The sequence below is a fragment of the Pseudopodoces humilis genome, chromosome 7, assembly GCF_049639895.1.
Source record: "Pseudopodoces humilis isolate 2021_Gansu_Grassland_sample_001 chromosome 7, ASM4963989v1, whole genome shotgun sequence".
NCBI classification, from domain to species: domain Eukaryota; kingdom Metazoa; phylum Chordata; class Aves; order Passeriformes; family Paridae; genus Pseudopodoces; species Pseudopodoces humilis.
In genome coordinates, this window is record NC_142206.1 from 8,736,202 (window position 1) to 8,749,966 (window position 13,765).

The window sequence follows — 13,765 nt, forward strand, 5'->3', positions numbered from 1 at the left end:
GAGTGAGGCTGTATAACGGGCAGGCCAGCATGGGCCACCCTCAGCCTGGACCCGGAGCTGGCTCTGGAGAATTCCAGCACGGATGGCTCCACAGACTGGTCCCAGCGAGAAAGGGACCGGATCCATCCCAGCCTTTCCACAGCTTTTCACTTGGGAAGAGATCAGGACCCGCAACGGCCGTGAGCAAGGCCAGGAGCAGTGGCTGGTGCTTGACAGGAAGGTTTATGATGTCAGCACGTTTTCCAAGAGACATCCCGGGGGCAGCCGGGTTATCAGCCACTATGCCGGGCAGGATGCCACGGTAAGAGCTGGGAAAGCAGTGGAGGAAGGTGGTTCCAGTGGCAGGGAAAGAGGACACAGTGGGGAATCCTGTCTGGTGGTGGTCATCTCTGTACTTGGTCAGAGAGCGGGCTGAGAAAGCAGCATGATAACCTTGGGCTGCAGGACATATGGAAAAGTCCTACAAATATATTTGAACATAGATCTTCCAGGGATTCCTGCAAAAATCTTTGATCTGGAGGATTTATCTAAAATCATTCGGTGCTTGTTGGCAGGAATAATAAACTCTAAGCAGATCTCCCAGACTATGCTGAAAGGAGACGCTGAATTTCTGAGTAGGCAGAAATCTGAGCATTAGAAACATGGGCATAAAATTGTGATGTGGGAGATTTAATTCTTGTCACGACAAGACTTTCTGACTTGAGGAAAGTTGCTTAGCCTGTCTTAATTCCTCATGTTTTAGCGTGCAGAATGGGATAGCACTTCCTAACTCCTGGCCCAAAATGGACCAGGTTAGTTACTTTTCACATTTCATCCCTTGCACCCTGCTTGAAACTGGGGCAGAAAAATATCTGGTGGTCTCAGAGGAAGAAAAAGGAGAGGTTTGAGTCTTGTTTGGTTTCCCCCAAGCTGATTTACCTTCAGAACACAGTCCAGCCAAGAGATCCTGGTGCCATCTCCTGCACTTTCTGCTGCTGCACTTTCACAGAAGGAGTCAAGGAATGCAGCATGCATGGAATGACTTGTCCCCAAGCTATGTCCTCCCAGCTCCTTCAAGGACCTGCAAGTTACATCATTGTATTTGTAGACACCCAGGGGCTTTAACCATGGTGAATGTGTTTTAAAAAAATACCTTTGATCTTACTTGCTTTTATTGTTGCAATAATTACAATCTGATTTTACTTGATCTTAAAAGTGTACTATATCCCCTTGAAGACAGGACCACAATCAGTAGCCAAAATCATGGGCTCAATGTGGATTTGTGTTGCATTCTAACAACATTTTCTGTCTTGACCTTACTAATCCTAATAATTCTTTTTGCTTTTAAAATGCTGCTTGTTTATATATTCTAAGAAATCCACATAGAAAAGCAGGACTGGAAAGTGTTTCAAAAAATTACTGGTGCAGGACTTTATCTAAAGCCAGGATCCAGGGTTTTTCTCCAACAACTCTTGACTACCCTAGAGCTCATAATAGTGTACACATAGTGAGAATTTTCTTCCTCTGTGGGGATTATTTTGAAAATACAAGGCAAGACCATTGCAGAACATTTAATTGATGTCAAATATTGTGAGTTATGTGTGTTGTAGGTGGTAGTTCTTAAAGTTAATCTCTAAAGTTAATCTTAAAGTTAGTAAGATGCTAATTATAGTGTAAGACCAGGGAGGAGAAAGAACAGGCAGGACTGAGAGGCTTCCAGTGATAAGAATCTGCAATACTGATCTCATGGATAGGAGCTTCTGCTTGAAAAGATTCTGGTTCCCGTTTCCAAACTGCAGTAGTGATACTTACGGATTAAATCAGCATTCCTGGCAAGATGGAGGGATATAAAAATGGATAAACACCTGGAGAATGAGGGGCATAAAATCACAATGGGGAGATTTTCCCAGTGCTCTGGGTCTCGACAGAGTTGTTCATTTGTCACTGTGACAAAGGGCCACTAGATGTCTGTAGAAAAGCTCGAGTGTCCGAAAAGTCACCCTGTTCTGACTTTTTCTAGACCAAAGTACTCAGAGAGAGACTGTCTCCAGCCAAGAGGCTCCAAGAAAGTCCTCTGTCCTCTTCCAGGGATTTGATCCTGACCAGACCTGTGCAGAATATTTGGGTTGTGCTCATCCCTGCTGATTTTCAGAGCCAAAATCAGCAAAATCAGACTGTTCAAAATGAGGATTTTGTTCTATCCGCTCTTTCTGGAAGAAAAAAGGGTATGGCCAACCTCTTTACCTTTCTTCTGGAAAATCCACTGAGGACATGAGCTAAAGAAGAGTTTTGATTTATCTGGAATCTCATCCTTTATTCCACTGTTTATATTTGATTTGAAACTGGGATTTGAAATGGTTCTTTTGTGTCATTAATGTTCCCACTTCCCCAAAACATCAACCACTCTGGAAATTTGGAGGGAACTGTGAGAGACAGCCAGTTTGTGCTGCTGCATATGAGGCCTCAGCATCTATTTTGTATGGCCTCAGTGTTACACAGACAGGATTTCAATGCCTCATCCCAAGCATGGCAAAGACACACCTCATTCCCTGCTCCTGGGTCCCATTCATAGGGCAGGGCTGCTGGCTGGAGCCTTCTAGGGACAGACTGCTGAAACAAGCAGATGAAAGAACAGGTTTCCCTCTGCAAATGGTTTTTCATCAAACCCTTTCAACATTTATTACCAGCCTCACCCAGGGGCTTTTATGAAATCTGGGTTCTTGAAACTCCTCCAGCTTCCTTGGGCCAAGCTCCAGTCTATGGGAAAGAGCAATAGGAGAGACAAAAATGGACAAGGGGAGCAGGATTTTGTGTTATAATCCAGACCTGGGGAATGAGAAGCTCAGCTCTGGTGTTTGGTCATGTGCCATCTCTCACTCCCCCCTTTGTGTTCCTCAGGATGCCTTCGTGGCATTTCACAATGACAAGTCCCTGGTGAAAAAGTACCTGAAATCTCTGCTGATTGGGGAGCTGGCACCAGATCAACCCAGCTTTGAGTCTAATAAAAAGGTGAGTGGCCTAGATTCCAGCAGTGGGAATGTCTCGGGATTCAGCGTGGGAGGAGAAGGAAAACAGGAGAGGTAGCAGGAATCGCCTCTGAGAGAGTACACCTGATGCTGTGGGTGGGCAGGAAGTGGTGATGGACAGGCATTGAAACATGACTGTCTCAGCACCACTAAATCCACCCCTGGGAGCAAGGAATGGGCTCCAGAGCCCCAAATCCTGCTCAGTTCTCCTCATTGGGATGTCTCAGAATCAAAGCAAAGTCTGTTGACTTCATGCTTGTTTTGGCAATGAGCCCTACTGACCGAACATCTCCAACTTCTGTGGCTGTTTTGGGGTTCCTGGCTCTGCTCTATGACATTTTCAAAGTAAATGGTGCATTAATATTCACCTTACCCACAGAAATCCATTTTCTTTACCCACAGAAATCCCTCTTGGAGGATTTTCGTGAGCTGCGCTGCACCATTGAGAAGATGGGACTTCTGAGGCCAAATTACTTCTTCTTCTTCCTGATTTTCCTTCACCTCCTGGTGTTGGATGCTGCATCCTGGCTTGTGGTCTGGTATTTTGGCATATCCCTGGTGCCCTTCCTGGCTGGCATGGTGTTCTTCACCACTGCCCAGGTAAACTGCTGACAGGTGCTCAATGCTGCAGATGCCTTCTGCTTTTCCAGGTGGAGAGGATTAATGGAATGTTCCCATCCCAGGCATTGCCTCTCCTTAGATCCCATTATCTGGCTGAAGATGACAATCACGTTCTACGTCATAATTTTTGTTGCCTGCAGCAGATCTCATTTTGCTGACAGGCTGCTCCCTCAGCATGGTGGGGTTCTTGTGGAACTGGCTCTTTCACAAGATGGGATGAGCCGATCTAATCACTTACCCCAGCAAAAAGAAGGAAAATTTCATTCTCACCGACACTTTTGGCTCTCTGTTTGTTCTGTCAGATAGCTCTGGTATTTTTGGGGTCCTTTATGAGTCCCCACTAGCCCTGAATAGTTTTCTGCTGGATTAGCAAATTCAGCCATATAAGCAAAGGATCCATTTCAGGGTGGATGTAGGGAAGGAGGGAATAAGGATTTGTGGCACTTAAATGGGAGAAATTGAAGGGTGTGGTGGAAGGAGGAAAACAAGATTTTCTTATTAGCACTGAATGCTTAAGTTTGCTCAGATCCCCCTGGAGCAGGTGCAAATGAGCTAATTTATTTAATTAATCTGTTTTATTTGCCTAATATCTGCTAGGGCAGATATCCCTTGAAGAGCAGTCTTGTATTTCCACAGAAATATGGAATGCAGTGAAGCCACAGACTTGAAAACTATTCCACTTCCTAGCTGATTACTTGGAAATTAATTACTTGTGATGGCAGCAACAGAATTCTGTGCTGTGACAGTGAAGTTAATTGCAGTGATGCTTCTCTGCTTTCCTATATTCCAGATGAAACTAATATCTGGAATTGAGCAGGTCTAGTGGACAGTGGCCTGGATGGAAGTTCCCAGCCCTGCAAGTGTCTCTTCCACACATCAGAGGGAGAATGAAACTCACACAATGAAGTTTCAGAGACTCACAAATCAAATTATTGCAATAAAGCAGTTCTCTTTCCTCAGCAATCCTTTTTGTCTCCCAGATCCAGATGGGCTGGTTCCAGCACGATCTGGGGCACTGCTCTGTCTTCAGGAAGCCCAGGTGGAATCATCTCCTGCAGATCGTGGTGATAAACATGCTGAAGGTAGTGGTGGAATGTTCTCTGGGGCTAATCGGGACTAAGCAGTGGATGGGAGTGTCCCTAAATCCGGGCAAGATCGCCTGTGAGGGAATTGAAATAAATAGAAATGTGATCCTTGATATTGCCTCCCCTGGTTTGAATCCCTGGTGTTGCCCTTTTCCCCATGCAGGGGCTGCCTGCCAGCTGGTGGAACCATCTGCACAACCAGCACCATGCCAAGCCCAACTGCTTCCGCAAGGACCCCGACCTTAACATGCACCCTCTGCTCTTCAGCCTGGGAAGGACCCTCTCCGTGGAGGTCTGGAAAAGAAAGGACAGAGAGCTAGAGTGTGATGCATATCTAATATATAATAATAACAACCCAGATTGTGCCTTGAAATTAAGTGGTTTTTAAGGTGCCTTTCAACCCAGACTATTCTAGGATTTTTTGATAATTCCCAAAGTGTTCCAAGATCTGAGTGTCTTGTGTTATTGCTATGCTGAGACACCCTCTCCTGAGAAGCAAAGGCTTAAAATCAGTGCTTAAGTAAGGGCAAGCACCTTAAAGGCAGCTCCAGGGGTGAGTCAGCCCACTTGCATTAGAGAGTATTAGTGAGTCAGATGTTCCCTCTGGATCTTCCTGGCTACCAGAGCTGTTCAGCACCCAAATCCTTCAGGGCTGGCAGAGCTGCCACACACCAAATGCATACACAGTGAATGATTTCCTAATCCTGAATTTTATGGTTTTCATAAAAAGAGAAACCATGAATAGATCCTTCCTGCTTCCATTATGGTTTCTGATAGCATCAGGATAGGCAAGGGCTCGTCTGCCTTTTCTTTTCCTTAGAAGTCCTTTTACTCACAGGGTAATGAAACGCCCTCATTGTGAGATACACCAGCCTCTTAAAATAATGCCTTTCTCTTTTTCACCTGCTGAAGAAACTCTCCAAGGCACATGGAAAATTCCAGCTCTGCTGTCCCAGAAAGATTCCTGCAATGGGAGATACAAAATGCTTATTGATAGAAAACCATGAGCTCCATTTGGGAAGGATTTTGTCAGGGATTTAGGGAAAGCTCTCTCATGTAGGAGCATCCAGAGCAGGCTGGCTTGTGGGTTTGATGGAGTGAAAATGTTGGAATGTCGGAAATCAGTATCAGCTTTTTAGCAGGATCAGAGTTAGGCACACTATGGGTAGGCAAAGTGGATTTCAGGGGTTTTGTTTATCCAGTTTATTTGTTGCTTCAAGTTGCACTTCCAGTGCCAACTGGAATTATGAAAGTATAACAAGACTAATAAGGAGCCTTAGGTCCTTATTAATTTTTTTTTCAAAGAGTTATAGTCACAAAAGTTTGGGGTGATGTTAAGAAACTTTTGGTGCAATTGGTGAAATATTACAAGGTGAAGAAATAAACTTAATTGTGCTTTTTATAAATATTTCAATATCTTTTCATTTTTCAGCTTGGAAAGCAGAAGAAGAAGTTCATGCCTTACAATTACCAGCACAAGTATTTTGTCTGTGAGTATCCCTCTAAAACCATAAGGGCATCTCCTCCCACACAAAATAAAGGGTTTTAAACATATTCCCAGTGAAGGGAGGGCTCCAGGAAGCTTTCTTCACATTAAATAAGGTCCCCATGTGGTGGAATTGCTCCTTAAGTCTCTGGGTTATGAGATAGATAGATGAGTGTGTATCAAACAGAGGGAAGAAAGGAATGGGGAAGAAATGGAGAAGTGATGAGAAAAAAGAGGAAGAGATTATGTGGATGCATGGAGGTTAATATGAATGGAAAACAACAATTTTTCTTCTGCTGGAAAGAAGAATCATTTTTATGATGCAGTGAAATTACAAATGTCTCTCTCTTTCTGTTCTGGTCTTCAGTCCTGGCCCCACTTGCCCTCATACCCTTCTTCCAGCTGTCAATATTCTACTTTGCAATCAAGAGGAAAAAGTGGTTGGTAAGCACTGCTTCCCTGTCTGGAAAACTCAAAAATTGTTACTGTATTCACCTTTGCCTCCTATTGGTCAGGTGATTGGGGGGGTAAGAGAAAAAGGATAGAATAGGCTGATTCTAGGCTTGCTGCAGAAAGAGAAAATTGTTTAGAAGAGGCTTTTTGGCCTTTTAGCAGATAAATAAGTTACCAGGAAATTCCCAGACCCAGAGTGTGATGGCAGGGCTATTGTCTGCAGTTATTGATGGTTAAATGGGAATATTTCCACACACCCACCTTGATGCAGAATGGACCTTACTCCTGAAAAATCAGAGATTTGGATATCAGTACATTTTTTAAGCTGCAGTTCAAGTAAAAGGGATGGATGGAGTGGAGGCATTTCACCAACAAAGGTTGATTTTCATCCTGATTTGTTTAGGGGTTTTTTGTTTGTTTTTTTTTACAGGACCTGATATTGATTGTGGCTTTCAATGTCCGAGTCTGCCTCATGTATGTTCCTTTAATGGGATTCAAAAATTTCATGGTGTACTACTGGCTGTCCAGGTAACTCAGAGCACACCCAGAGCCCCCATAAGTAATATTTGTAATCAATATTGAGCTCAAAAGAAAGAAATGAAAACTAAAACTACAATTTTCTCAGAATTAAATATTCCAGAAGAAACAGTTTAACTTCACAGGGGTGGTGGCTGGTCAGGGGCATCTGCAGCTACAACTTGAGTGGTTCTTAAACTCCAAAAGTGCTTTCTTAACTTGAGAAGAGACTTAACCAAATGTTTTAGTGGTAAATTTGGATGGGATCAGAGATATTACAAGAGTTTCTGTATTTATCTGTCCAGATACCTTGAGAGTACCTGGTTTATTTGGGTGACCCAGATGAATCACATCCCAATGAATATTGATTATGACAAGAACAAAGACTGGGTGTCTACTCAGGTGAGAAATTATAGAATTCTGGGTCTGCTGGTCTAAATTACAGAACAAAGACAACATTGTTACTCTCTTAGATTTACTGTTAATGAGGTTTGCCCTTCCATTCATTAAATAAACAGTTCTGTGATATTCAACCCATTTCAAATTTTAGTTGGAAAACAGGAAATCTAGATTTAAAAAATCCTATTTTTTTCACTGAAAGGCCTTGACATATTTTTCACCTCCCTGTTATAGAAACCCTTTCCCCTCCCTGTTATAGAAAAGTACTGGTGGTATAACATCCAATCTCCTTTTTAGGCTGACTAAACAGAAGCAAAGTGGGGGACCTTTATTTTTACCCTACAGGCTGCAGGTTTACTATGTATCAGATTAAATCTGAGAAAATTGCCTGAGAAAAACGAATATATACTACCTCCAGCAGCATAATCCCACATAGTGGGTTTGCAGCAGTTTCCTGTTTTATCAAGGCTAAAAAACTCAGCCTGACTGGTCTAGACTGTGTTGAATTCCTCAGGGCAATGATGGCTGTAATCCCTGACTTTGATTCTTATGCTGGATAAGGGTGGGCAGCGATTGCTGGGGGTTCAGCTTGGACTTGCAGGAAAATAAAATCTAAATCATCTGGGGGTTTTGGGGTTTTTCTCTCCCAGCTCCACGCAACCTGCAATGTGAACCAGTCTGTGTTCAACGACTGGTTCACTGGGCACCTGAACTTCCAAATCGAACACCAGTGAGTATCATCCTGGGGAGAAAAATGGGAATAATCTGGGGCAGGGGGATATTTTAAACAGGGAGAAAGACAAATTTTGCAAAAACTCTTCCCTCATCCCATTCTGCAGCCTGTTCCCCACAATGCCTCGGCACAACTACTGGAAAGTGGCTCCCCTGGTGAAAAGCCTCTGTGACAAGCACGGCATTGAGTACAAAACCAAGACTCTGCTGACAGCCTTTATAGATATTTTGCAGTAAGTACCAATTAACAAGATGATTTTGCTCTGCAGTGGCAAACCCAGGCAGCCATTTCAAATCAATTTCCATGGAGAGATTAAACCTAGAGTTTATTTAGGCTTTTCTATAGTTTTAAAGTTTCAAAGCTTTAAAAAGTTTCAAAGTTTCAAAGCTTCAAAGTTTCTCTTCCTTAAATCCTCTCAGCGCATTGCCAGCAGTCAGACTTTACTATGAGGTGTCCACACAATTTAAAATCCATATTTTTCCTTTTATTTCTTTAACTACAGTTGGCCTCTCACAAAGTTGAACTCTGTCTCCTCATAAATTATTTTTTTCCCTTCTGCTCCTGCAGTTCCCTGAAGGATTCTGGGGACCACTGGCTGGAAGCATATCTGTATGGATAGAAACTGGCAACTGTCCGAGGGAATCCCTTCACCACACAACTGCTGCTAAGAGCCGGGACACACCATCCCTGTGCATGTCCTCAGGCATAGGAACTGAGGAGCTGGGCAAAGCTAATTTCAGTAAGAATGAAATGGGAAAGTGGCTTCAAGATATATTTTTACCTTGTTCCCAACCTCTGTGGGAGCCTCTGTTTTTCCTGCTCTCAATCTCAGAATTCAGAGATGGGCTTTTAAACTCGGGGAGAAGTAGCTCTTGAATCAGCTTGATCAGTTTAACTTTATTGGAAGTGTCAGTTCCTTGCTTATGGAAGAAAGGAAGTTCTTCTCAGAGTCATAGAATCCTGGAATGGTTTGGGTTGGAAGGGACCTTAAAGATCATCTTGCTCTACCCCTTGCCATGGGCAGGGACACCTTCCACCAGACCAGGTCGCTCCAAGCCCTGTCCAGCCTGGCCTTGAACATTTCTAGGGATGGGACATCCACAGCTTCCCTGGGGAACCTGTTCCACTGCCTCACAATAAAGAATTTCTTCCTAATATCCAATCTACACCCACCCTCTGTCAGTTCAAAACTGTTGTCCCTCATCCTGTCCCTACAAGTCCTGATAAAAACTCTCCATATTCCTCACAAGCCTCTTTCAGTATTAAGGTCTCCTTCTTTCTTGGCTCAGTGAAGAAACACAGGAAAAGTACAGGAAGTCAGGAGACATTAAACCAGGGGGAATTTTTAAGGGATCTTCTTGAACAGATCAAATAAATGTGCAAAGAAAAGGTGGCCTCTGGGGCATGCCCCCATCGCTTCTGGCCACCTTGCTGTGACTGTTAAGGGTTGTAACAGGTTCTGTTCATGGATTGCATGGGCAGGCAGATCAGCTGGGGGCTGCTTACACCTGTGGTAGCCAGTGTGAACACAGCTTGTATGGCATGTGGTATCTTTAGGCATAAATATATGTCTGGGTTTTAACTGAGTGCTGACTGTGCTGTCAGATTGGATTTCTGGTGTAGACCAGCTTTGAGTCAGGCTGAGAAGACAAAGCACTGAGAAGTAGGTCCAGATTTCAAGGGTATTGCTTTCATATATATATGAAATTGTATCTAAAATTTTACCTCTTGGTGGTTTAGTACAATTAGTTTTACAAGAGAATTATGAATAAAATTCTTGATCATGATTTTTAGATTTAAGTCAAAGCCTGTTTTAGAAGGAGCTCTGATTTATCTTGCTGATTTTGGAAAGTAATTATAATTCAATGACATTTCCTAATGCCACATAGAGCAAATATATTCCTTTATGGGGCTGGCAGAACCCATGTGGTACCCACCTCACTGACCCAAAACCAAAAAGGTTTTCATGGCAAGAAGCTGTAGTGCCAAATAAAGAGACAGTTTGCCCATAAAAACAAAGGCCACGTGGTTCCTCTCCTCTGCTTTCACACCCAGTTCCCATAGGAGGAAGATGTGGGAGATTTAAAAGCAGCTCAGTTGTGTTGCAATTTACAGACACCAACACCCCTCTTCTGTAACAAGATCAAGCCCAACAAACAAAGCAGAAGGAGTCTGGACTTTTTGTTTTTGCCTTTGTTTTTTTTCAGAACATCTTAGTTTCTTCTGTTTTTTTATATTTCTGTGTAGGTGCAGGTAGCAATAACACTGTTCTGGTTATTTCATAATAAAGTCTGACAGATGTCTTTGAAAAGTGTCCTGTTTAAAACAATAGTTATTAAAAAGTGTTTAAAATGTAGTTTGGAAATCCCTGCTAATTGGTCCCTACAGCAGTTACATGTTCCCAAATCCAGGGTTGGTTATAATGGTGATATCCATAATTATTTGCAAAAGCAGAAACATTATATAATTATTTAAGGGATAATACTGCCTTAAGATGAATGCAGGGATTTCATGGTACTACACAAAGACATGTCAAAATTGCTGTCCTGCTGAAGGTTATATAAATATTAAGGATTCCTCCATTTTTTTTTATCAGTGAGACTTGAAAACTGTGCTGATCCTGTGTCCTACTGAAGTCAATGCAAAGCTGAATCAAAAGGGTTCTTTGTGGTGTCAGTCTCATAAATTAAACTGATCATTTGTACTGTTTAATTAGAATTCTGCTTATTTGAATGTCATTATTTATTGATTCATTTTTCAATCTGGTTTTAATTAAAACATTTCTGTCTCTATTTGTCTCAACAAATCTGCTCTGTGTCAAGAATAATTTCTTTATCTTTTTAATAAAGGTTAATTAACAGTGGAGTTGGTTTACCTTGGTTAAATTCTAACATGGTTTACAAACTCCAAGGGGTCAGGTGAAAGCTGTAATATTATCTGAAAGACAATATTTGCCATCTGGAATATCTGGAGAGAAGGAAATTAGGACGATGTTTTGCAGAATCCTTCTGGGGTTTTCTTTTTCTACAGGAGTTTGTGCTGAGTTGTTGGAAGTGGTTTCTCTTATCCAGGTACAGGAAAAGCTCTTTTGTATCTTTTTGGTCTTCCCTCAGGTTTCTGATTTAGGGATGCAATTGGATAAGATGCTTTGGGTGGAATCTGATGAAGAGGATTTAGAAATGAATAGAACAACTCCCTTTTTCTGCTGTTGTCCTGCTCTGTGTGGCAGCATCTCAGCCTAGCACCTCTTCTCCTGAGTGTAAAATGATTCACTAATGCACTGATTCCTCTCACAAGCCACCCCTGCAAAAAAATTCCTTCAGTTTTATTGCCTAAAATATCTTCAATGACTGTTTGGAGGGGCAACTTGTAGCCTGACTTGAAGGAAATTGCAGTTTGTGTGTCCATAAAGAGAGATCCAGCCAGAAATAAAGGTTGTATTTACACTGAACTCCAAAAAACAGGTGACTTTATTCCAGCTTGCCACCTAAAATACCTTTTTCTCAGGTGCTGCCTATAGAAGGTGTGTTCTGCTATTATTCCAAGTCCATTGAAGTGCTGAGCTGTGCTCCCCTGCAAGTACAGAGCTGCCTCTGTCTGAGTAATTTTCCTCTTATCACTCACCCAAGGGTGGGGCATCCTTGGTTTTCCTGGCTGCCATCCCCCTGAAGGCCTCATCCCATGGGCATGCTTGCATCAAGCTCTTAAAGGCAGGACTCTGTTTTCCAGAGGATATTTATGCCTGTTTTCTCTTAAAAACAGAGCTGGGAGAAGCAATCCTGCATCCTTTGTAATTAAACTTACAAGAGCAATGTGGTGCCTATGGTTCCATTTTAGGCCACAGCCCTTCAGTACAACTTGTCCCTCAGTAAATTCCTCATCTCCATGGATTGTGGCAGGTCTCATCAAAATGTTAATTCTTTCATTCTGCTTCAAGTCTTCTTAACTGGGGAGTGGTGAGGATGTTCCTCACTTAAACTCTTGCCCTCCCAAGGGTATTTTTCTATTTTCTCAGAAAAATATAAATACATATTCCTTATATCCTTGGTGATAGATGAGGAAAAATCAAGCTAAATAATCTTTACTGGTTTGTCTGGTCACTAAACTCAATTTAGACTGAAACAAATTGTTTCTCCTTACGAGATCTACATTCCCTCTTGGAAGTAACACCAGAAAACACATAAAAATAGATGTGAAAATACATCTTTTAGGGATGATTTAGGTTCTGGAAATGGTCTAGAACTCTCCCTACTGACTTTTCTATCCTCAAAAATAATTACCACTAAAGTCTTATTTACTCTGCATATTTTATCTTCAGGGTGGTTATGTTTAGAAAGGTAAATATATTTGAGATTTTGATTTTATGGGGCTTTTTTTCCATTCTAAAAAAAACATGCTCAGCCACCATGATATCTTTTTATTCCGATTAATCCAGTTTATTGATTGAAGGTGTTGACACAAAGGTTCCCACTGGAGCTGTTACTCCACTCTGTGATGGGTTAGAAGAGATTCAGTTTAAATGTATTCATGAAATAAAAAAAAAGGCAATTTTTTAAAGCACTATCCCTTGCTTTTTGGGTGTATTATTAGCATATAGCATCTGAAAAATCCAGCAGGAACATCCAGAATCCAGCCCTGTGAGGAGATTATTGAGCAAGAACAAGCTAATTATGCAAATAAAGGCCATATTCCCTGCAAGAATTGCTGCACACAGAGATCTGTGTGACCTTCATTTTCACTCTGACTCATAATTCCACTTTTGGGAGCAGAACTGTGCACACCAGTTGGATCCCAGTCAGTGAAGGGCTGGGGCTTGCTTACATGGGCTTTTCTACCTGTTTACAACCTGTTGGATCGGTGTCAGCTTTGAGTCAAGGTCTGTGGAGTATCCAGAACAACAAACAGGCAGGAGAGGGCAAAAGAGAGATATATCAAACCAGAGCATTATTCCAGTGAGCAAAAGCGGAGGCCTGATGAAGGAATTAAACCCAGCTCCAACAGGGATTAATTACAAGGTTTGTTTTGATATTCTACATGGATTGAATCCACAGGCACTTACCCCATGTGGGAAGAGGCAGCCCTGACCACAGTGATTTAAAGGGTAGCTCTTCTCAGGAGCTAATCATTCCACTTCCATGGATTTATTAGGACCTTTGGAATTGCACCCTCATGCCAGAGGTCCCAAATATTCATCTAACCTTCTGTTCCTCTGGAGTGATGAAATAGCCTAAATATCTTTGACCTGTTGCAATAGTGGATTTACCAGGCTTTGGCTCCTCATGAAGCTGAAAGAGGATTTGACTTTTTTATTTCCGTCTTTATTCTCTTGTTGAAGTGGGTGTTAGATCTACACACACCATGACAAGAAAAAAATCAAACAAAAACCTCCAAACCATACCCCACATAAAAATTACACATTAAAATATTTATGCCATAAAAAAAAGAACCAAACCAAAGCAAACCAAAA

At 42.1% G+C, this 13,765-nt stretch overlaps 1 protein-coding gene across 2 annotated transcripts; it reads left to right on the forward strand.

Annotated features, from left to right (window-relative positions):
• Positions 1 to 60: 60 nt before the first annotated feature.
• On the forward strand, positions 61 to 11,013 carry LOC102112775 (acyl-CoA (8-3)-desaturase-like). Of its 2 annotated transcripts, none has more exons than XM_005531770.3 (12): positions 61 to 301; positions 2,878 to 2,988; positions 3,408 to 3,605; positions 4,607 to 4,708; positions 4,875 to 5,003; positions 6,144 to 6,201; positions 6,565 to 6,641; positions 7,081 to 7,178; positions 7,472 to 7,568; positions 8,216 to 8,295; positions 8,405 to 8,530; positions 8,866 to 11,013. In XM_005531770.3, exons 1-12 carry the CDS (start codon positions 83 to 85, stop codon positions 8,915 to 8,917), a joined length of 1,347 nt encoding a protein of 448 aa, XP_005531827.1. In that variant the 5' UTR covers positions 61 to 82; the 3' UTR covers positions 8,918 to 11,013. The 2 variants fall into 2 exon arrangements, with proteins under 2 accessions (XP_005531827.1, XP_087913563.1); XM_088057437.1 differs by lacking the exon at positions 61 to 301 and adding an exon at positions 2,106 to 2,204.
• Positions 11,014 to 13,765: the final 2,752 nt, after the last annotated feature.